The 26,077-nt window shown below is 28.6% G+C and overlaps 1 protein-coding gene and 1 long non-coding RNA gene across 6 annotated transcripts in view; one reads left to right on the top strand and one right to left on the bottom strand.

The window, feature by feature from the left end:
* LOC147813821 (uncharacterized) overlaps nucleotides 1-26,077 on the top strand; it is a 579,591-nt gene that overhangs the window by 184,096 nt on the left and 369,418 nt on the right. The window lies entirely within an intron of this gene.
* Nucleotides 1-26,077, bottom strand: part of LOC107438721 (potassium channel subfamily T member 2) — a 518,547-nt gene that overhangs the window by 169,623 nt on the left and 322,847 nt on the right. For all 5 annotated transcript variants that reach the window (XM_071179918.2, XM_071179919.2, XM_087159363.1 and 2 more), the window contains 2 exons: nucleotides 24,475-24,574; nucleotides 1,049-1,132 (listed from right to left, as the gene is read on the bottom strand). In XM_071179918.2, the coding sequence (XP_071036019.2) occupies nucleotides 1,049-1,132; nucleotides 24,475-24,574 (184 nt within the window). The remainder of the gene's footprint in view (nucleotides 1-1,048; nucleotides 1,133-24,474; nucleotides 24,575-26,077) is intronic.

The raw sequence follows: 26,077 nt of genomic DNA on the forward strand, positions 1-26,077 counted from the left end.
ATCTGAAATATGGATTAGTTTTATTGTATTATCTTTTGTTAGCAATTTAGTGTTTATGTTAGCGTTAATTTTAACAAATTGAGTTTCAAAATTATATCTTGAGAATAACTTCTGAAAACTTACGTAATAACAATGATCAAAACTGCAAAAATCACTTAATGGTCTCAAGCAACAACAAATTCATTTTTTGAACACTTGGTTTCGGAGTTTTGCATTGAAAGTTTGTGTGATTTTGATCACGATTGGTTTAAAGATGTTTTCATTGCTGTGTTATCGAATTTATATTTTAATAAATTTCTATAAAAAAATAGTTTTACATCTTTCAAATTATGTCTTTAAATAAAGTAAGTAAAAAAAATTTTTAATTTTTTTTTTAAAAGTCACAATTTGTACCACATTAATTTAAATACAGTATCCAAAAAAGTATATATTTTTTTCAGTGCCATTTGTTAAAGCCAGCAAGCCTTCTAGGTGCAGTTAAGGCAGATGCATTTCTTGTTTTTCAGTGACGTCATCTATGGCCAAGAGTCCGACTTTGGCCACATACTAGTCATAGCCCGTTTATAGGGCGGACCCATTCATACATCCATGCATTCACCCACAGATCATAAGTTTGATTTGAGCCATATGGAGAATAATCAATCTCCAATTCAGAACTCCCAGAGGTAGGATTTGTTAAGGATCATGGAGGACTTTGTGACCCGACAACATTTATTACGCGTGCACGTGGAGTCTTTGGCAGGTGGGGATCGAATTCACGATATATTGGTCATGGGCCCAACTCCCTACCAACTATGTTATCCTGGCCAAACTATCTATTTAAAATATAAAAGAAAATGTTCACGCCCTTTAAAATTAAAGCAAACTAAAGCAAAATAAATATTATTTTGTTGTTAAAAAAACCGTATTTTGGATGACCTGAAACGCAACAATTTTTTTGTATGATAACAAGTCATACTTTCAATTCTTTCTTGTTTGATGTTCTATTTTTAGTCAATATAGTCACCATTGGTTGATAAATGGAATTTAATAAAATGTTAAAACTTACCAATTGATATGTTCGGAAGGCCTATCTACCATTCCTTCATCAAATATTTTTGGGAGAGTAACATTGCTCGGTGTGCAATCATAGCTGAAAATATAAAAAGAAAATCGGTATAGTAAAATATTTTAAATTAAGATTTTCATTTTTATAAATACTTTTTTTTAAAACAATTCAGAATTTTTCAAAATAGGTTTTTATTAACTAAAGTAAAGAAAAAATTGGTAATTTTAAATTTTATGGCATAATTGTTTCTCAAATTGCAATACATGCAACCTCGAAAATCCGGACTGCTGGGGGGTTTGGAAGGTCCGGATTTCCGAAAATTCCGGATTTTAGATACCTCACTTGAATTGATAGAATTATCGAAGTTTCGAATTCGCCAGGCCGATTTCGCGATTAATCACGCTTGTGTAGACCTCCGACGTCAATTTTAACATAAACATACTCTTTAAATAATAAATAAAAGACATTAAAAATCAAACTTTTGTCATTTTCTCCCGCAATCGATCGTTTAGATGACATAATATTAGCAATTAAAACAAAAAATATAGGCTTAAAACGCGATCTGAATTTCAACTTATAACCGAAACAGATGCTTCTAGACTAGACTGTACCAGCTGATACTAATCCTTTTTTTGTTGGGGGATGAAAGAACTTGTCCCCGCCTCCTAAGCTTCAAGGTTAAGAAAGAACCAGTTTTCTTTCATCTCAAGGGGGGAAAACAAGAAGATGGAAAAATTCCTCCTTCTGAGGGGATTCCCCTTCAGGAGGAAGCGGATTCCCTTTTATATTCTTTGTTATCAATACAGAACTGATAAGAATGACTGGAATTTCCTTATCAGCTATCAGCTTTCATTCACACCCCACCTCTACCCCTTCATCTACTGCTTCATTGTTGCAAAAGAGTTGTGGGATTCCCCTTCAGGAGGAGGGGATTTCCCTTTATATTCTTTGTTATCCATACAGAGCTGATAAGAATGACTGGAATTTCCTTATCAGCTATGAGCTTTCATTCATTCCCCACCTCTACCTCATCATTGTTGCAAAAGAGTTGTGGGATTCCCCTTCAGGAAGAGGGGATTTCCCTTTATATTCTTTGTTATCCATACAGAGCTGATAAGAATGACTGGAATTTCCTCATCACCTATGAGCTTTCATTCACACCCCACCTCTACCTCTTCATCTACTGCTTCATTGTTGGAGAAGAGTTGTGGTTTTGCATTAAAAATTTTATTTTAAGCAATTTTTTTAAAATTTATTCTTTTGAAATTTTTTTTTGAGGAACTGGACACATGAGTCCGGATTTTAGAGATTTCCGGATTTCAGAAGTCCGGATTTTCGAGGTCGTACGTATTATATTAAAAACCTGCAATTCCCATTATGTAAGCTAATTTTATCACATGCTATATTAGGTTCCATAATTTATTAAACTATAGTAAAGATATTTGTGTTTATTTCCATTTCCAAAATAACTACTATCCCCCTCCCCATTATTTATTTGTTTATTTCTGTCCCTTCTGTGTCGTCCTTCATAGTTTTACGATTACCGTCCTATATAAAGTCATAAACAACAAGTCTGTACCTAAAAATTCTACGAAATCATGCTCAAAACTGAAAAACATATACCAATGCATTTATAATTTAATATATTTCGAATTATTTTTTGTCCTTATCGGTAGCTTTACGTTATTAGATTAAGCAAACACATTTTTAGTATCTCATCTCAACAAAATAGAGATTAACTATATCATTTAGCTTGACGTTGCTTCTCGAGGCCTACTCATGACAGTCAAAATTTACCACAATCAAGCAATTTTGTCCACTACTTATTCTCTTTCAAGGGTCTAAGGACCTCGAAAAAAAAACTCTTTCCACTGTAGGCGTATTAAAACTGCACAGGATTGACAGTCTTTTAACAGGCATCAAATGTATTAATATGTTATGACATTGTACCTATATTAGTGTCTTTGGTACCAATTTAAACTGCTTCAATTACCATAACACCAGTAGTGCCTATTACCAAAATTAACTAAGCACCATTGGCGAATATTTTTTTTGTTTCAATTACCGTCGATTTTAAATTACTTAGTTTTACAGAATTATTAAAAATAAAATAAATATTATATCCTCAGATAACTTTCGGAATACTAATTTGGTGACATAGTTCTTCCTCCCTCACTATAATGTATTTAATTGAATTTAGTTGACATAGCGAAAAAAAACTGAATATTAACGTACTCTTTTTGTAATTAAACGGAGCTATAAGTTGGTAAATATCACTGATGCTATCTCTTCAAATAATTGAAAAATAGAATAGTCTTTAGAACATTTGCATTCCTTCAAATAAATATTTGCAGCTAAACATGCACATTAATTTCCAATCAAATAAAAAAATTCTGAAAGGATCTGGTTAAAAAAAATTTCTGCTTTGCTACAAGAAACAAAACGTTTCTAATATCTAACGTTTCTAATAAAACGTTTCTATATGTAATTTCAAAAGTTTCATGATTAAAACAACATGTTATTGAAATGAAACTAGATAAGAAGTAATGTTAACTAATTATAGAAATAATTAGAGGAATAAAGTGTGGAAAATAAAGTTAACTGAAACTTTTCAAAGTACTTTAAAGAATAAAAAAAATTCATTTTCTATAAATTGTGAAAAACAAAGGCCTGTTTTCAAAAACTCTTTTTTGTACCTAAACTTCTCTTTTCTCTTTTTTGTACCTAAACTCTCTTTTGCACTTAAACTTCGTACAGCTTCAAGTTGAATTTTTCGTTCAGATAATATTACTTTAAAAAAAACTGTGTTGAAATTCAGATAAAAATATAAAATAAATAAAGGAAAATTAAACACATGAAAAATATGTGTGTACTATTGCACTTAAATTTTTATATTTCACTCGATATTGAGATTTTTCGGGATATACATATTTTACTTAAGCGGTGACCAACAATGCGTAAAATAGAGTACTTTTCTATTAATTAACGCACACATTCACAAAAAACAAACATAGTTTAAAGATCAGAAGAAAAAAATGCTAGAAATATTATATTCTTGCATGAATTTATTTTATTTCTTATTTAAGTGCGATTCATAGAAGATTTGAAGTTGAACAAGTGTTACTTAAGCATGAAAATTAATTAAAAATCTCATACAACATGATGATTTTAAGTTACCGAAGATTGCTGTAACAAATACCGGTATAAAAGTCATTTTTATTAGATATTTACTGCGCATAGTTTCATACAAGTGACTTATGAAGAAGTGGTGTTTTATGATATTCTACAATAAAAATTGTGAGCTTTCAAATTGAATCACAAATTTCCTTAGAGTCATTTTATTAATTCTTCCAAAAAGAGTTGAAAGTAGCTAATAAAATAATTTAGGTGAATGGTAAACAAAAATCTTTAAAGATTTCTTTTAAAAATTAATTAGAAATTTTGCTCAGAAAAATCATCCCAAGTCAAAGAACTCTTTTATCAACATTAGTTTACCCAAGCATCCATTCTTTATACCACACTCCCACTCAATTTTGAGTTTTTTCAAGGTTTGTTTGCCTAAGAAGTAAGCTACTTCTTAAAGTAAAATTTTTACGATCTTATAAAATGTCACTACGGGAGTTCTAATGTAAATAAAGCCATCTCGATAAAGTTGTTTTCGGGGTTTAATGAAAACAAGCAAAAGTTCTTAAGGGCTTTGAGAATAACATAAACTTCCAAAAGAAATCTCGCCATCCAAAAATGAAGTTTTAACATTTTGGTTTTATAACCTTTTTTTGCTTCGTAATTTGCTTCGTTGCTTCCTGCTACGATTTTATAAATTATCTTCGGTTTTTCAAATGTTATAAAAGTAGAAGCTAGAAGCTTTATCGCATTTTGTTAAATAGAACTGCGAGTGCTGAAAGAGAAACTTAATTTAAAGTAGTGTTTGAAGAAGACAGGAACGGAAACAGTTCATTATTTAGTTATTCTGTAGATTTTGATTTTTGTTAGATTGTTTAAATTTGATGAACGTAGATGAAGAATACGTAAAAAAGACTTTAATGTATATATTTGTACTTACTAAAGTATATTTATTAACAAATCTTTTTGCTCTTTCAAGCATTTCGTGCTATTTTAATATAAATTCAATTTCAGTTATATGTTTTTTCCGTTTTTAATCGCTGATTTTTTTTTTGAAACTACTGAGCAGTAAAATTAATAAAAGACGAATGAAGAAATTTTTTATCACCTAAAATATCAAAAAATTTAAACTTATGTTTAAAACATTAAAAACTGTAAAGAGTTTATCATAAAAAGGTTTTTAAAAGGCTTTTTACATGTTTCGATTTTGCTGATGTGAAACAAAATCAAGGTTGAGGAGAAACACTTAGTATAATATATTATTTAATCAAATTCAAGAGATAATAAATATTTTAATAATTTTTTTTTCCATTAAAAAGTAGTTTATTTAAAAAGTCTGAAACAAAATATTTTTTTATTTGCTCAATTAACTGTAGAAATGTATCAACTACTTTTAAAAATTATAATATTGTTATTAATTATTTTATTATATTTGAAAAATGACATTTCGAAAATTATATTATTATTATTTACTTTCAAAAATTATATTATTTACATTACAAATATTCCACTCAAGTATGTATTTAAATACTAAGGCATATAAGATTTATATTACTTAATTTCATCGATATTATAGAGGTTAATTTTTTATGCAATGTTCAGTTTGCATATCTGAACTGAACTGTTTGCATACCTGAACAAAACTGAAATTTAATATTACACGGAGAAAAATTCTGAGAAATTTACCCTATTGCATGTAAATGGAATTTCTGATTAATAAAACCAAAATATACGATATTTAAATCATTTATATGGCAATATTATCGTTTATGTGAAAAAAGTGAGTTTTCAAAATTATAGTTCTTATTGCCACACATTTAGTAAAAAATACAAAACTGAAAAGTAAGTTTAATCGGTTTTTAATGCCATGCTTTATGGTGTTAAGATAAAATTACTAAAGTTTAACACATTTACAAAGTTTAATCGCATATTATTAAATCATACTTTATTGTTAATTTTACCAAAATTATAACCAAAACGCTTCACTAAGAATATAAAAATTATCGAGCTTTTTGGTGTTCTCATAGGGCCAGAAACATGGTAAGTTTTACCATATTCTGGTAGTTTTGACTAACTTTCATTCTTAAAATTAATGTGTTGTTTTAGATACAGCAGAATTGTTGTAAAATCTGTTTCCAAGAGACATGTTACGGTTGTGAAGATAAAAAACCATGTCAGCTATAAAATCTGTTACAAAGTTACAGACCTCTGTTTCGGAATATGTTAGTGAATCTTGCTCCATAAAGAACATATTTAACAGATTTTCCGGTTGAAAAGTAACAGTAGAAATAGGCAAATTTGTAACGCTCAATTAAACGTAATCATTTCCACCTAATCTTCTGTTCAAATATCAATACTTCAATGAAATATCTTGTTATAGTTTGATTTCTTTTCTTTAAATTAAAAGCTACAGGGACACGCAAATAAAAACGAAAAATTGAGAGTGATTTGAGATAGAGTCGCAACTTTTGTCTCGTATTTTCTTACAGACTTTTCGAAGCAACGTGTTACTTCAAAAACAGATACTATTCTGTAACAGATACAGAAAACCTGTTACATAGAATGCTAACCAGTTCTAGTCGATATGCAAAGCTATGCTGAAACTTTCTGAGATATTTTTAGAGGTGATCACAAACCTCTCTTTGTAATTCAGGACAGATTTATGTCAGCTGAGTTCAATTTATTGCAACCACTCTAAACTTCACTTTCACACATTCTTAGTTATATATAGTCCAGTCTAAACTTTATGTTTCGATAGGATTATATTTAGCAACTATCTATATTAGAAAGGAGGAAAGTTGCTTTCCTTCTAAACTTTCTTATCTTTTGATTTTTAATAAATACATTAGCAAAGTATATTTCAAATGGAATGTATACCATAATAAATTTGAGTTATAATTATTGTTAGGAGCTCAGTAGCATATTTTTTTCCTGTGTAAGTGATAAAAGAAAGTTGAGTTATTTTTAAATATAACTGCTGACCATATTCTATGTTGGAATTTATATTTAAAGCTTCACAGTACTCTAGGAGAATTTTTTTTAACAAGAGTCAAACAAAAAATTCTTTAAATGCTTTACATGCTCATTTGATTGACAATCACTAATTAATTTTTAATATTCTAAGTTCTTTTTTAAATATTGAAAAAAAAATTAAAAATTTCCTAATTTTAAAAACCTTAAGGGATTTCTATTTCGCATATTTTTCGTGTATTTTTGCTTTGTTTGCAGTGCGACTGTCAGAAATTTGTGCACTAATTTGTTTGCATGTGAGTTAAAAGATTTTATACGGTTAGTTACATGAGAAATGGAGGGAAAAAATTCAAAAACCGTCTTAAACACATATACGAGTATAATGTTATGTAAAAATTTTAATCAATTTTTAATGCTTATTCAATGTACACATTCATTAAATATCTCATGCTGATTAAGAAAATGTTTAACTCTAATCTCTGTCTTTAATCGAAAAAAAAACGTAACATGAAAACAGCGAAAATGCATCCGACCACGAAATGCGTATTTGTGGGGTAAAACAGAGTTTCTTTTGCCTAAAATTACTCATCAATTTATTAAAAATACAGAGACGTTTTTTTTTGTGTGTGTCCGGAATTATTTGAAGTTTAATTATAAACAATGTATTTTTTTCAATACTTAGTCAATTTTTGGTTAATGTGACCCTTTAAATCTTATTAGTAAATAGCTTATTAAAAATTAAAAACTTTATTTATTTTTAAGATTATAAGCTTTTTATAAATAACAGTTGGAAATTGATAGTAATAACTGAAAAAGCCTATTAAAGTAGCTGGAACAAAAGAAAGTAGCGAAAAAATAAATTAAGGATTTTAACGAGCAGTAACAGAATAGAGCATTAGCTTCTGAGTTTCATTTATTTTTTAATATATTTGTGTACCGTTACTGCTATGAATTAAATATTTTAGTTCTCGAGAGAATTAACCTTAGTTAAAGTATAATATTTTCTTCCTTACATTAGTCTTACATAATTTCAATCAATAGCATTACGTAATCCGAAAGAGTTTGTTTTCTAAATAAATAATAAGGTTTTCAAGGTTTCTGTAAGGATCTAAATAACACTCTTAGATAACTCTGTCTCGCTTTCTGAATTTTTAATAGGTATTTTACGTTACATATCGTAAATAAAGACATATGCATCACAGAACGTTTCACTCATGTTCCAGGTATATTTTTAATGAACAAAAAAGAGAATAATATTTACATATAGTTCAAAAACTATTTATGCGATGCGCAATTTTGAAATTTTTGTGAAAATTTTCTACTTCGCTATTTGAAAATAACTTGATAAAAGAGCATGTAAAAATAATCAAAAACAAATAACCATACTATTAATCATACTGTAAAAATAATCATACTGTTAAAATTCATACTAGATAGAATAGGGACTAGAATGGAATAGTTATACATAGTTAAAATTTAGTTCGGAGCCAAAAATGGTTATTTTCTTTATCAGTCACATTAGATGACTATCTATACTTAGTTTCTCTCTAATAAAGTAAATTGGAGTGTGAAACTAAAGATTGAAATTTCGATACGAGTACTGGAAGAAATCTTTCCAGCTTTTTTTAAAATTAAAACCTTCAGAAATGAATCAAAGCACAGTCTTAAAAGTTAAACATTTTCCCCATAATTACGTTATGGGTTTCGTGAATGGATCATATAGTTTTGGTACTTTTACATGATCTCTATTTTACGGCAGTTATAGGCAATATATTCAAAGAATATCCAATTTAACAAAGCAAATAAACTGAAAAAAAGAGACCATTAATGGTTTTTCTCATTTATTGAAAATAAAATTGTGGAAGAAAGAAATTTTACGAAAAATGTGCTGAAAAAGCTTTTGAATGAAAGTTTGTTGGGTAATCAGACATGAGGAAGTGTATTAATGCATAGATGTATACGGGAAAAATTTTGTTCCTGACATTCTAAAAGAGATATGTATAATGTTTTAAATAAAATTTAATCTTAATACGTAAGCAGTTTTTAAATACTATTTCTTTAAATTTATAATGTAACTTGATGTTTTTTATTATTACATATTTTGAACAAGTTTCCTTTATTAACTAAAATATTTTAACATAAAATAATTCAGTTTGTTCAAATCAATGTGTGTATTTTTAAATAATAATTTCCTATTTCATTTCACAACAGTAGTAGCTTAAAGTTTTAAGAATTTAAAATTATTTTTCTTTAGAGTTGACAAATTATTGAGTTTAATTGACAAGTACATAAAATTGTACCCCGTAAAAATATGTACTATTTACAAAAATTAAAACAAACTTCATAAAAAATAAGTCACAAAAATATATTGACAACAAATTTTAACTAAAATTTAAAATAATTATGAAATTTAAAAGTAATCAAAATCATTAGACAAATATTTAAGATAGAAATTTTTCACAATATTTCCTTAAGATAATAAACAAGTTGGAATAAAACAACAATAGACAGTGTACATTAAATATTAAATGTGATACAATAACCTTTTTCCTGTGTGGCAAAACAGAATAACTGACAGTAAATATTGAGGCACATTACTTAAGAGAACCCTAAACGCGTGCTAGAAGTAATTTCTTTTTTAGAAAACAAGGTTTTTCTTTTAAAGGCTAGCAAATACAATTTTCTTCCTTTTTCTCCTCAAGAAACCTGACTTGAATAGAACCTTATGAAAGGATACATCCCAGGGATATTCTGGAGATAAACAGTACCTTTCATGTGTGAAATCTATTTTTCTCAGAAAGAAAGACAAGCTGATGACATTTTCCTGTTTATAAAAAAATAATTTAATCCCTGCTGAAAGTTGAGAAGGCTGAAAAGTCGGAGAAAAAGCCCGTGTGGAAAAGGATACGGTAGTCTCTTACGCTTCAGAATAAGTTCCCCCCCCCTCCAGAATATTGTAAGAAAAATAGTCCCTTGCACTTTTATAAACTTTTAAGAGGTAAGTTTTTTAAAACAATTTTTTCATCTCAATATCATCACAAATTTACTAACAAAATTAATCGAAATATACAAGGATCGCATTAATAAGATTAAAGGGAAACATTTATCGTTCGTCATCAACTGGAAGTTCTTTAAGTTACAGGGTAGTTATTACTTAATTATAAATTTCATTCGCTTCAAGAAATATAAAAATCGAAAATAACCGTGGACATGTTTTAAGTGCTCAAAAATGGGCACCCATTTGACTAACTCACCAAATGTGAATGAGAAGAAACAAGAATGATTTGAATCAAAACGAAGTTGCCAACGAAAAATTGAAAAATAAAGGTGAGAAACAAATCTAGAAAAATCGCAGTTGCTGAGAGAGAATAAAAATAAACATAAAAGAAAATGGAACAAAAAAACCCCACCTTGTCCGAGAGGGGAAAATACATCTCCACGTTTTATGAAGCGGGGGTAAGGAACTAATGTTATATGAATGAAACAAGATTCCAGGACATCAAGGTGAGCTGAGGAGACTGAAGTAGAAATAATTATCCACTTAGCCATAACGTGTGGAAATGCATTTTACTCTGATTTGCCCCTCTCGGTCACAGCGGTTTTATTTGTTTTGGTTTTCATCTTTTTTCCTCTCGGCTTCTGCATTTTTCTAGTTTTGCTTCTCAACTATATTTTTGCATCTTTTGTAGATTATTTTACGTTTTATATTTCAAACCACCTTTGTTTCTCCTCATTCGCACCTGGCACGTCTTGAAAATGGGTGCCTTTTATTTCAGTGCCTGAAACATGTAGACTGTTATTTTCAGTATGTATGATTTTGAAACAAATACTAAAAAAATGCACGCATATAACTATAAAAAAATGCACGTGTAGATTTCAATGAAACAACTTGGTATATAATTTGTATGGACAGCGAAAAAATATTTGCAATAAAAAATAATTACGATTTTGAGAGATAGCTGGGTTTCTTACATATGATCAAATCGTTATTACTATTTCAAGTGGTTTAAAAACATAGCTAAATCATTCTACAATGTGCCAGTGCAAAAAAAATGAAAACAATGTACACGTAGATTTCAATGAAATAACGTGGTGTATAGTTTGTATGCACAACAGAAAAAAATATTTTCAATAAAAAATAATTAACATTTTGAGAGATGGCTGTGTTTCTTACGTATGAGCAAATCGTTATTGCAATTTCAAATGGTTTGAAAACACGGTTAAATCATCCTACAATGTGCCACTACGAATAAGTGAAAAAAATGTACAAAAGTGTCAAAAGGATTGTATACTTAGAGGTGTGCTGCGAGGAAAAAAAGAAGAGCCTTTCAGATAATATTGAATACCAAACATAACGCATTATGAAATCGCAAGATATGATTTAATAAAATTTTACGGTTCAATTTCATATTATTTCTCTTTACGTCACTTTCCTCACCTGATGGTATAAATTCGAGCAAATTTTTTTTATTGCATACAATTTTCCCCCGTGGCTCATGTAACTTACCAATTTTCATCAGCATCCAAAAAGACCCTATTATAGCATAAACAAGGTAGCTGTAGTTTTAAGCACCCTGTATTTGCTTCAGATAATAAACAATGAATTAAGATTTAATCAAGTTAGTAAATTATTATTATGAGATAATGTTATTTTAAATAATAAAGACTTTTTAGTGCTATTAATTGTAATAAACTAAAAATAAATAATTCATAAATTCTCACCGGAATAATTTAGAATTCCAAATAAATTTTTTATCAAGTTCATGTGAAATATGGGATGTTGGGAGAGCTATTATATTTATTTAAAACGAATAGCAAATTATTTAAAAAAAAGCATCAGCCACAATCTTTTATTTAAACTATCTTTATCTCTAAACTATTTTCTACTTATACATGTTCACGAAATTGTGTTTAAAATTAGCCCAATAACAGATGCCTAGCAGCCACACCTATTGAAACTGCTCATTAGTTTAAGGAATTTAGGGTAATAATCTATAGTTTAGCATGCGTATACTTACCTCTAATAACGTATCAGGAAAGAAAGAAACTTATAAAATTTTAAACTTACCTAATTAAGCCATAAATGCATTGACAGTTAAAAATATAAATTACAGAAATTAAATGATAAATTGATTATTTTTCTTTATGGATACTTAAAGAATAAGAATCTCAAGTCTAAATTATGTTTTTCTAAGAGGATTTTCATTTTGCTTGTTATTTGCATGGCTTTTTCCCAGTTACTGTTAAGAGTTAATCTCTCGCGAAATGTGGTTTTAAAAAATAAATACGAGTATCTATATTGAAATTAATATTAAGATTTGGAAAGTTATGCAATGAGCAGCAAGCTCAACTATGGCAATAAAGCAATTGACAATTTCATAATAATTTCCTTAGATTTATATTTTTCTTTTATTGTTATTGCTTATAATGTTTTTTTATTATAAATAAAAACTACGGAGAAAGCATGATTGTAGTAGTGAAAATTACGTTTCATCACGTTTGTACTTAAAAAGGAATTATTGCAGCGATACCTTAATCAAACTTGTTTTGTTTAGAAAACATTTTAAGAGGAACAAATACGGCCATATTATCAAACTAAAATTTCAGTTCTTCTCTATAGACGAAGGTAATTTATTTTAAAACAGATTAATTTTTTGTGACAATTTTTGTAACTATTCACTTTTGCCATTTGACATTCAAAAAACCTCCATTCCTAACTCCAAAAATGTTAAATTTACCAGTAAATGAATAGTCGCTAACAAACACTGAGGAGCATTGGAAGAGATGCAAAGTTGGCGAGTTATCGCGACAGATAATATAACAACTACAAAGCTAACACTGCGTTATTAGTGTTAATTTTATATAATCTAGCTACAACTTAATCACCAAAAAGTTCGTAAGAATTTAATATAACCCTGTAACCGAAACATTTTTGTGGTTAGGGTAAAAAGAGGCTTAAGGAAAATAAAACTAATAGGTTTTGATATTCGAATATTTGCAGCACTGATACATTTATGTTGAATTAAAAAGTTAGTTGTTACATTGATTGTTAAGGAAAGAATAAAAGTATTTATAATTGTTTTTTATTCAAATGTGATGAAAAATAATTAAATTAATTTAAAAATAATTAAAAATAATTTAAAATTTAATTTAAAAATAATTTAAAAATAATTGGATTAAGAAATAACTTAAATTCAGAAATTTAAAATTTTTTAAAAGCTGGGAAATATGTAATTCCAAAAATAGCATCAAAATAACATTTTATTAATTACAATTGAAAGTTCTTGAGTGCGTTTTAAGTGTGGGTTTACGTTTCTATTCGCACTCTATTTCTATATTTCCTGTTTCATAGTCGTACTCACATGGCACATAAAACATTATGTGTACAAAATAAATATTATATAATTAGGGTTTCGTGGGACAATTTTAAATTTTTTAGGGGATCTGGAACTTGGGAATGTTTGGGAACCTCTGCTAAAAATAACTTTCAGGCAGATCAACATTAAATTTTATGCATATATATATAGAGAGAAAGAAATCTAAATGTTCTCTTATAAGTAATTCTTATCATAACGTTCCAAATGGAATAAATTCTGCCTATTTTGGCATTTTACCAGTAAAATAAAATGAGTACCAAAATTTGTATTTTGAGTATTTTTGATTTTGGATAGAAAGGGGTTGATTTCGAAGGAGGGGCATTTTAAAACACTCTATTTCATGTATTTTTTGTGCTATCAAATGCCTGCTATTCAAATGAATTCATTTTTTTTATTTTATGCAAATGTTCATAAACAAAAAATTTTGGAACTTTTTCAAATACAGTTATCAAGAGGTAAAAATATCATAGTGTGATTTTACAATTATTCGAAATAGTAAAGCAACTTTAATTTCTTAGATAGATCCAAACTTCATGAATAAATAAAATAAAAATAGAAAAAAAACTTAAAAAAATTGTTCATTGAAGCAATCATAAAATTTGAAAATAACGAAATAAGAAGATGAATATTTGAAATATTTAACAAAAGAGATGCATTATAAAATCCGAGTAAACTTGACGATGAAATAAAGTGAAAAAATGGAGAATGAAGTCGGATGAGTTATTAAAAGAGTTTTAATATTTAGCCTACTCCTTTTTAGCCATAAAGATAAAAGAATTGTAGAATACTTATAAAGATTATTGTGAAAAATATATGAAAATATGTTAAAAAATACGAATCACCTAGCTGTTTCCTTCAATACTTAAGCAAAAAATGTGTCAAACCACGCAAATTTCAACTTAGCATGAAGAATGAGTATTTCTAAAATGCAAAAAAAAAAAAAAAATACTGAATATGTATGCTATTCAACTCAAACTGGAATTCCACAATTATTCACAATGCATTGAAATTTACTTGAGAAGTTTCGAAATATATCAGGCCCTATGTTCGTTAAATATTCTACTGCCTTCAATCCTTGTTATTCTGAATGTACTTACTGCTGAGAGTTATTCCTGAACTCTTGAGTAAAGGGACAAAGGTCAGACACTAAGAGTCTTTGAAGATGTATTAAACACGAGATCAGGTGCTGTATTTCTAAGACAAATAATTTATTACTTATAGTTGAAGCCATATGTTAACTGAAATTAAAGCAGATGTAAAGTGAAATAAAATACTTTATGTTGAAAATTTTTCCATTATTTAATAATGAATGTTTTTGAGTATACTGAATGAGGGAAAACAATGTTTATCTTTTTTAAAAGTATTAATATTTTTTTTTATTCATGCTTACACTCATACGTTTTTGATGCACATTGATACGGAGAAATATATCCCTTTTACAATTAATTTTCAATCTGAGGATTAAATCATAGTTCAAAATTAAAAAAGATGAACGAAATTTTTTTTTCCATTTTCAGCTTCAGTGCGAAATAATGTTTGTTGTTGTTGTTGTTAATTTACGTCGCACTAGAGCTGCACAATGGGCTATTGGCGACGGTCTGGGAAAAATCCCGGAGGATGATCCGAAGACATGAAATCACAATTTTGATCCTCTGCGGAGGGGATGGCACCTCCGCTTCAGTAGCCCGACGACCTGCGCGAAGTCGAGCACTTTACGGTAGCACAGTTTAACGAGGACCAATACCGCACACCTTCGGTCCCTACGCAGACTGATCCAAGTGGTCACCCACCCGCACACTGACCGCAGCCAGTGATGCTTGACTTCGACTTGACAGTTCTGCTGGGAACCGTGTTTTAACGATCAGTCCACTGCGGGACTAAATAATGTTTGTAATCGTTCTACGAACACACTAATTACTATTGAATGCAACCATAGTTCTCAAACTAGACACGAATACTTAAATTTTTTTTACTTAGCTGCTCTATTAAAGAAAGCGCACTAATTATAACCTTAACTCTTATCAAGGAACGCTTTTTTCTCAATCAATTTTCTTAAATACAGAAATGAAATATATTATTTATAATTAGATCACATGTGGGGTTCATAAGTTATTCTACCCCTCATCTGAGAAAAAACATCTTGATTTTAAGGAAAGAAAATTGCTAGCATCACGTTTTTCTGGTGGTACAGACAAAAGAAATTGCATGCTGTTTGCATCAATAAGAAGTTTAATATGGTTTTTCGAAATTCTTTCGGCAAGGAGAATAAAAACGCCGCAGTTTAAGAGCCTCACATTTGAAGCAAATCTATAATTTTAAACTATACATGCCATCTTATCGTAAAGAATCATTAGGGCTTAAGAACGGGCAAGCAATTTAAATATTTTAAAAATTATTAAACTTTCTTAAAAATCGTTAATTTGGCAACATTTTCCCACCGAAATGAAAACTGTCAAAATTAACGTCTTATTCTAATTGTATGCAATTTTCATGAACCCAAATAATTCACAATTAGAGTAAGATTTTAAATATTAAAAAATTGGACCACGAAATTTTTTCATTTTCTTTAAAGAGTGGCTTTTCTACATTGACGTTTTGCACCACTTCCAGAATAAGCATAGGGGTCACTGGCTGAAGATGGGCTAAACTTTGTCTAACAGTCATGAGTAACTGTTGCAAACTCCTAGTAGTCATGAAAATAGTATATTATTCACAAAAAAACATAATTCATGCGACGAAAGACCCTTTGAAAAATACCATTGAATCTTAACTCCAAGTTTCCACCCAAAAGTAGTATTTTTCTCCTTCTGTTCAACTTTCACCCGATCTCTCAAACTAGAAATGTGCAATAAGGGTGATTAATTAATAAAAACTGCTCTAAACTTGAACCAATAGGAGATACAGGAAATTTTTTTTTAAGTATAACATAGCCGCTAGATGTATCCTACACAACTATTAAATTGATGAAATGTCAGATCTATTAACAACTCAATTTATTTACCCCAATAACAGCAGCTACGAAAAAGATAATTTGTTGTTAAAGGTATTTTAGTTGAGTTTACGTTTTCTGCTTTAAGTTTCTTCAGAACTATACAGAGACCTGGCTAGATATACTTTTCAGAGATTTGGATAACGAGAGAATCATTAAGGTAATTTGCAAAATGTTGATCAAAATTTTATTTTTGTATAAAGTTGGACGAAACTGGGTTTATAAGGTTTTTGTTACTCTAAGAAACTCCGTAAATTGAATTGCTTAAATTTTTATTTGTATGATAAAATAACCTTTTTAGGATTAAACTCGTTTTATCTGACATGGTTGGATAAAAATGGAATAAAGCTTAACAACCGAAATCAGAAGTTTTAGGAAAGAAATCACAAATTTTTTTTTAGATTTTTTTCCTCTGCAATGTTACAGGCTAAAAGTGCCAATCATTTACAGTTGAAACACTATATATTTCATATCTTATTTTATATCTTATATCCGTCGTTGAACAGCCGACCCAATTTTGGGTTTGCAACTACTAATGTTCAACTCCGTAGCTTTGTAATTTTGAACCAATCCAGAATAAAAGGAAACTCCTGGATGAGTATCCCCAGAGGTATTGATTTGGTATGGTAACATGGAGGACTTTGCGACTCGGCAGATTTAACGTGTATCAGCCAGGAAACACTATATACAACACTTCCGGAATTTTGATTCAAAAAATTGTTGTATATAGACCCAGTTTAGTCTTTCGAAAAAAGTCCCAGTTTTATTCGACCGCACATAAAAGGCTTAGCATATTTTAATGCTATGTAAAACCTGCTTTACCAATTAAAAAAAAGGTGAAAGGTATAAAAAATCTGTTAGATATTAAGATCTTGTGTAACATTTTATGACATTTCTTCATGTACTTGTAAGCCAAGCTTAATGGTCTAGTTATCAGTCTAACAGACGAAAGATTGTAAAATGTGTGGAAGAAATTGAAGATCATTTTTGTGAATATCTTTCTTAACCATTTTGAGTAAAAAACCAATTATTTATCATAGTAACAAACGACAGTTTTTTTACTTACTGGTAAAAAATAGACTTGGAAAAACCCTCTTGAATCCAATTAAAAAGTTAATATTATTTTAAAACACAAGTAGGCTAAATAATCTTAAAAAGTCATCAAGTTACTGGTAAGCACTTATAGTTTAAGAAACTAGATATCCTTTCATCTTGACTATATTAATTTCATCAATTTCTTTGGTTAGTGCAAAAATATAAAGATATCATTTATTCAGTAAAAAAATTAATTGAATAAATTTTTCTTAAAGTTGCTAAATCAATTTTGAATCCTGAAATATTTATCTCTTCTTACAAGTATTATATTAAAAAATTTATTTTATAATTACGTTTTCTTGATATTGATCATGATTTTAAGTACGAAATTAAATTTGCTTTATTTTTTCAGTATATTTCTAATTCTTTTCTTCCCGGCACTCTGGGATGAGAGGAAATCTAAACTAATGACGGAGATTTGTTTTAAAATGTTTTATCATGTACCACGCTCAAAATTATTGACATACGAGAAAATTAACAGTCAGCTCGAAAAATAATTTGTATTTTAAACATCTTACTTAAAAAACAAAATTAGATATGAATTAAAAATATTGAAATGAAATGAAAAAATTTGAAGACTCAAAAAAAATATTTATGCTTGATGTTCAAAGTAAGGAATTACTTTAGAAAATGATTAAAAAATATTAAACTAGTAAAATATTATATATATATAATTCTCTTACGTGGCTCCTAAAGTTCGGCTGCATTTCTTTTCCGCCTGTGGCGCAACGTTTGCTTTGTTTTGTTTACGTTACTATTTCTCTTACACGGCGAATCGACCAATGATTGTCGCTAAAAATGTCACATGCCAAATCTAGCTGAGGTGGCTCAACATATAGCGCTTTTGAAAACGGAAACTGAAATAACCAGAGAGCATCAGCTGCGGCAATCTCATACTATTAAGCTAGGCAGAAATGAGTAGTCTTTGTCGATAGATCTCTATTTTAGTATTTTGTCGAAAGCGCTTTTTTTCACGAATTTAGGCTCCCAAATTTTGGCTGTATTTCTTTTCCGCCGGTGGAAACGTTTGCTTTGCTTTGTTTACGTTACTATTTCTGTTACACGGCGAATCGATCAATGATTGTCGCTAAAAATGTCACATGCCAAATCTAGCTGAGGTGGCTCAACATATAGCGCTTTTGAAAACGGAAACTGAAATAACCAGAGAGCATCAGCTGCGGCAATCTCATACTATTAAGCTAGGCAGAAGTGAGTAGTCTTTGTCGATAGATCTCTATTTTAGTATTTTGTCGAAAGCGTTATTTTTCACGAATTTATATATTACGAATTTATTTGACGATTTTTGATTTATATCACGAATTATACTATGGCACACTTCTAATAGGTTTAACGAATTAAATGTCACTTACTTGAATTCAAATTTATTTTAATGACTTAGTATTTACTAAAAATATGTAATTTTTTTTAAAAAAAAGTTTTTATATGGATTTGAATGATTGTTTTGAATTCTTAGAATTTTATGCATTTGCAATGTACCTAAGTTAGCAGCGAGTGAAGCGAGCTTGGTTTGCGAAGCAATACATATAAGATTGCGTAGCAATTTTCGGGGTTGGCGAACGTTAGCGAGCAGGGGGCGCAGCCCACTAGTTAGTTTATAATTTTTAATAGTTCCTAAAAAATTCTTATACAGCATTAATAAAATTTTATACGTGGAATAAGTATTTTATATTTAACATTATTTATAAAAATAATAGCGATTTCGTAAAATTCTGACTATTACACCATAAAACATTTTATTTTGAATCACTTTCTGTCTTTTATTTTTCAAAACACAATTTTTAAAAAATACCATTTTTTTAATCAAATATTCTGACCTCAATTATCTTGAAATTTGAGAAAGATTAACTTAATGTAATAATTATTTTGGAATTAACTCTTAAAAACGAAAACGAAATTTTAAAAATGAGTTTATTGACGACTTCATTTTCATTATTTATTATGTTAAATGAAGAAAGAAATTAAACTACCATTTCCCTTCTTTAAAATATTTTATTAAAACAAGGGAAAAAATTGAATCGTTTGGCAAATGATAAAAAAGCAAGGAAAAAAATTAAGAGATGGAGAGAAAGAAAAGTAGAGAAAGAAGAATAGAGAAAGAGAGAGAGTGAAAAAAAGAGAGGGGAAAGAGAGAGAGAGAGGGCGAGAGAAATAAAGTAAGAAAGAAAGACAGATTAACAGACAAAAGATTAAAACTATTTATCCCAAAAATTTTACGGAAATTTAAAATATGATTTAAAATCAATTTCATAATGCCTTTAAATCGTCTGAGCCTTAAAAAAGTTTAATTATTGTTATTTTTTCATGACTTATCAAGCTCATGACTTTAAATATTTAATCGTAATTAATCGTAAGTTGAAATATATCGCAATTTACCACAGGTGCTTAATAAAAATATTATCTCCGTCTTCTTTAGCCCTCGAGATCTTTTGAAATCATTTAACGAATTCATAGAAAGGCAATAAAAGTAACTGAATGATTTTATTGGTTTACATACATTCAATTACAAATTCTAATAGAAAATGAATAAAAAAAATTATTGTCCAATTAGAAGTTCAGCTTACTGACACAGAGAGGTGCAGTTACGTAAGGCTAAATATTTATCATGTTATTAGACGCTTAAATGTCTGCTTTATTATTAGAGTAGAAATGTTTCTTTTATCTGTAGAAAAAAATAACAATTGGAAGAAACATTTACAGTGCGCAGAAGAAGAAAAGAAATGAATTTTATAATTATGTGCAAAATTTGTTCAATTTGCTTAAAAATGTCTCGTGAGATATGGCGAAACACGAATTGACATTAAAGGGTGCAAACTTTGGAGTGCTCGTCTGACCGAACTATTGAGAACATATTTCCCAGATTAATCCTAACCCCTTTATTTTAGGGGTCAATAAAAATATGCTTATTCAGCGAAAGTGCGTTTTTGTGTCTAATTTCGTAACTTAAAATATCGTCTGCACTTAGAAATTAGAAAATTTGAAATCATCCACTCGAGCTATTAAGTTTGAGTTTCGAACGCGAAGATCCGATCGTTAGATCAAAAGTTAATCAGGGTGGTCCGTTTGTTTTGCGCACTACACTTATTAGTAAAGACTTTGGTTTCTTCTCTTTTTATATATTCTTTGATATTCTCCAAAACTTTATAGATTAAAGCTAAAATTTAAAATGCCTTTTTCACACTTACAGTTCAAAATATTTTAAAATTGTGACGCTATCCTTTTATGGCAGCGACATGAACACAATTTTGTTCAATTAATTATTCTATAGAATATGTTTTGCATATAATAAGACAAAGTTTTCCGTTACTTTAATATTAAAATATAGAAACAGTTAATATAATAATTTTTGATAGTTGATATTCAAACTCAAACTGGTTACTCAGCATGCTTACATTCTTCTCATTGTTTTTAATTTTGTTTTTGCCTCAAATGTAATGTTTACTCTCAAATGTAATTAAAATTTTAATAAATTATTTTCAAAAATAACCATGTATGTGTAAATGATTGTATAGTTAAATTTAATCTATTAAAATCCGAAATTCTGTAGTACTAAAATTTAACCAATGAAAAACTAGCATTCTCTAACTAAAAGAATAATTGAGAAATTTTAGTTATAGAAAATATCTAAAACGATACTTAAAGTGTTAACAAATTTAACTCTGAAATATGGCTCGAATTCATTAACATTTTATTCCTATACTTAAAATTTTAATTACAGTTTTTATAGCCATAAAGCAAACATTGCGGCGAATAATAAAAGTATGATAGAACATTTTTCACGATCAATATGCTCATTTAAGCTTTAAACGGTGCACAGTAATTACTTTGATATAAAAATGTAGATATTGAGTTTTCAAAGAAAATTCCTTTCTTTACCGCTAGAATGAAAAAAAAAAGTTTTTTTTTTCTTTTGGCTTCGGCAGATTTTTTTGAAACATAAAAACATTCATCAATGAATGGGTCCCTAGTTTATCTTAAGATTAAAGAAGTGAAAAAATGTAATTAAGCTTCGGAATAAAAAAAATAAAAAATTAATGTCATGATAGTGGTTATTCTGGAGGTTTCCTTTTTTGAACCAAAACCATCTTTTCTTAGCATATCACTTTTATAACTTTTTGCATACATGTAAACGTATTTAATCTTCCAAAATTAGTTATTAGTTTTAATAACTGAATGAATTAATAAAGAAAAACAATAAAAATGAAAAAAAAATGAAAAATATGATAACCGAAGCTGGCGTCGTGATTTATGACTGCCCCGGAAGTCATAAAGGCAAAACCTTTTCTACCGACGCGACAAATGTCAAAGTTGTTCTCTTTGTACCCTAAAGGTTTTGACAAAGTCCAGGTAGAGAAAATACAATCCAAATTACAAAAAAAACAACTATAAAAGTATAAAACCTAAATAATACATAAGAATACAATGCTCAAAAGCTTACTTGAAAATAAATCCCAAAACCAAAGTACATAACTGACTACCAAGCATCAACTAAATCGAAATTTTTCAATTGTCGTGTCGATAGAAAGGGTTTGCATTTATGACTTCCGGGGCAGGTACCCCCTGACCACGTCAGCTTCGGTTTTCATATTTTTCATTTTTCATTGCTTTTCTTTATTTATTCACTTGGTTTCAATTTCCTTTTGGAATTTCTGCTGCATTGCGCGTTTTTCCACTGGAAGTGTAGTTTCTAATTGCTTTAATTATTTTGATTTCTTTTCTTATTGTTTTAATAACTGAGTTAGTTTCTTCAAATCATTATCAGATATTTCCTGGGTATTAATTTATTTTCAGGTACGATTTTAATGGGATTTAGGACTCAAATTCTTCTTCCACAAACTTTACTTATTAGGACGGATTGTTACAGCAAAGCAATCCGTTAAAAATATCAAAAATAGCAAAATTTACGCAACCATTAAGGAATGTAGTTCGTAATTTGAATTATCATCACCCACTGAGTGACTGAAAAAGACTGGGCGGTAATTTATTTAGAAATTTTTTTTTCTTCATATGATTAAATTTGTAAGAAGCAACATTTGGAGTGTTATAAATTATGATAATTTTTAGGAATTTAAAAATCTGATATATGTGACGTAAGACTGGTGTGTCTGTTCAATTTAAATTTTAATTAGCATCTATCTTATGCCATATTATTTAGTTTGATTGGATAATTTTCTACAAGCTACTGCTTTGAGCAGAAGGAATATAGATAAAAAATAATGTTTTTAATTCGCAAATAGATACTCAACAAATACAAATTTTATAAATTATTTTATATTTGCGTAGCATTACATTTTTATATATAATTATTAAAGCATTAATTTTACTACACTCATTTAGAAATTGAAATATTTATAACTATTGGCTCTTAGTATGATTCGAAACATTGAGCACGAATTTATTAACACCTCAGTTATATGTCATACTATGTATTATATGTTCTTAACTGAAAACTTCATACGTGCTTCTTATATAAAATAGTAGCTTCTTCTACATAGAATAGAATATAGAATAGTATATCCAAGAATAGTTGAATCAGTAACAAAAGCTTTACTGTGAAATTTGTTTAAGGAATCATAAATCTGAATTATAATGATTCTAATCACAAAAGCATAATAATAGTTTTTATTTAAATATGCGATATTCAGGATGTGGTCTGTTTTATTTTTTTATGTGTTTTTATTTTTTATGTAGTTAAAAGTTTTTTTTTTAGCAGATAACTCTTTGTTTCCTTTGCAGCTCTTTTATCAACCTGTTTTAGTTATTTTAGAAGCCACTAGATACATGCAATTTGCTAATAATTAAGTTTAATGTCACTTCTCATTTTGTTATCATATTGAAATTATTTGAAATTATTTACTTAGAAAATCTTGAATTAATTGTTTTGGTTAATTTTTCAAAGATTATTTAAAAAAAATTATATTTTATTTGTGCAAAAATTCGGCAAAGCATTTTAATAAATGTGCAAAATTTTATAACGCATAAAAACCATAAGACATGGTTGCGAAATCGATTATTTTTCTTATCAAAAATGTTTAAAAAAAAACACACATATGAGATTGTAAAAAGTCATAGTTTATAAAAAGGAGACTCTAAACTTTCTGAATCCGCCATTGATTAATTTGAAAAGTAGAAAAAAAAGTTTACAGTTCTCTAGTGGTCTTCTTATTTGACTGGTTACAAAATAGAAATAATTTTTTTTTAAAATTTTTATTTTTCATTTTTATTTTTTAATGGCGGGCACTTGGGATATATTATCCCATTGGCGTCATATGCCAGGACTGCTACTCTCTTCTCGTTACCCAGTGGGCACCTGTGGCGAAGCCACGGCGGTGGAGCAGCGTCACCCACGTCACACCACCCGCCGGTTTGCGGTTGTGTGACGTGGGTGACGGGGTTTATAGGGCGGGTCACATTCACACAATCACACACACAAAAGGAGAAAGGACATAGAACACACAGAGAGAAAGAAATATCCATGCCCTGAGCGGGATTCGAACCCGCAACCATCGGCTCCGCAGTCAGGCATGCTAACCACTCGGCCACCTGGTCGGCAAATAGAAATCATAACTTTACGAGTTTTTCATAATGCTAGCAAACAAAGAACGTACTCTGTTTTTTTTTTTTTTTTTTTTTTTTTTAAATTTATCCCGAAATAGCATGTTTTCAGTCTGTAAATTCTTATGTATGATTTTTGATAAATGTCATTGATAGTTTAGTCAGAAATGTCGGGTCTTTATTATATTTAAATCTTCATAATAAAGCAAGTATGCAAAATCTCGGATTTATTCAAGTCAGCTTTTTTTTCCAAATTTTTAACAGTACGTAGGGGATGTATGAAAAAGCAAATTTCTTACCAAACTGCGTATTGTGGTCCTCGATCTAAAACGACTCTGATGACGTATAAGAGGCAGGCTACTAGTTTCACAACCAGATTGAAGATACGAATTCTGAGACCTAAATAAAAACAAAGTAATCATGAGTAATATAAAATTTTGTCACTGATACTAACTTTGACAAGCTGAAGAATGATTTTAAGACAAAAAATTCAAGGTACTCCCTAGAAACATTTTTATATATGGATTTTTATAAAGCAAGCATACAATAAATCAAGCAAGGCTTATAGATATTTCTTAAAAATAACCAAGTTTTAAAATCACACATTTCTGTCTTAAATTAATATTAAAATCCGAGAAAAACAATTTCAAAATATAATTAATTATTAACGATGTCAATTACATCGAAGTTGGAATTCAAATAATTAAAAAACATTTTATTTGTCGGAAGAAACTAAACTTACAATTTAGTTTTCAGACAAATATATAAATTTGATGATATAAAATTCACCATGACTTCGATTATGATAGGTCAGATTTTCATAGTTTTAATTAATTCTTAAATATTAATATTCAAATCTTTATAATAAATTTTCAGTGACTTAAAAATAGACATTTTGAGCAAATATTACCAATTTAATGAAATAATAATTGACAAAATAAAATAATATTTAGTTAAGGAATGAATGTAAAAAGTTATTGCAAACTGAAAGAGCATTATTGACATGTTGGAAATCAGAGCTAAAATTATGCATTTAATATTTCTAAAATCTTAAATTTTATCTAATGTATTTTTAGATTTTTAATAAATTTAAAATAAAATGTATAAAAATTTACATTAAATTATATTAAATTATATAAACGGATTGCAATCGCTATTAAATCAACAAGGCATGGTTTATTTAAGTTAGCGGAAAGTGAGATGATACCAACACATGCAACTTCACATAGTTAACTTGAATGATAACTTCTAGTTAAGTTGAAATGATAACTTCTCTATAATTTCTTAGTTCTTTTTATGCAGAAGTATTATTTAAATTGGTTAAGGTAACCATTATTATTGAAAATTGAGGGAAAAATTATTAATTAATCAGTTTTATTAAATATCAACTAAATATAATTGTATTCACGTAATAAGTACGTCTCATTACCTTACTGATATTTTTGCATAAAAGTCAGTTTTAATAACTTAAAACATATTGCATTTGTAATGCACATAAAGGTTTATTATAGGTCACTTAAAGGTTTGAAAAACTTTAAGACCTCAAAATATAAATTTACATTATCGAAATAATTGAAAATAATGCTAATAAAATGCTTTAAATTAATGTTTAAAAACTAAAAGTTTAAGGAATTTAAAATCAGGCATGACTCAATATAAATTATAAGTTCAAATTACATTTTACTCTATTGTCCATCTACCATATCTAGCAACTCATTGCTTCATATTAATTTTATTAATTACGGTTAAATGATTTAAAAGCATTTACTAAGAAATTTATTTAATATTAATTTCAATCTTCAAGATCATTTGAAGGTCATTATTACAGACATTGGGTGTCACTGAAAAAAATTCATTAGATTAACATGTCACACAATTGTCCAATTACTTAAAATCAAATGC

This window comes from Parasteatoda tepidariorum, chromosome 3, assembly GCF_982258835.1.
Source record: "Parasteatoda tepidariorum strain Cologne lab strain chromosome 3, Ptep-v5.0, whole genome shotgun sequence".
In the NCBI taxonomy this organism is placed as follows: domain Eukaryota; kingdom Metazoa; phylum Arthropoda; class Arachnida; order Araneae; family Theridiidae; genus Parasteatoda; species Parasteatoda tepidariorum.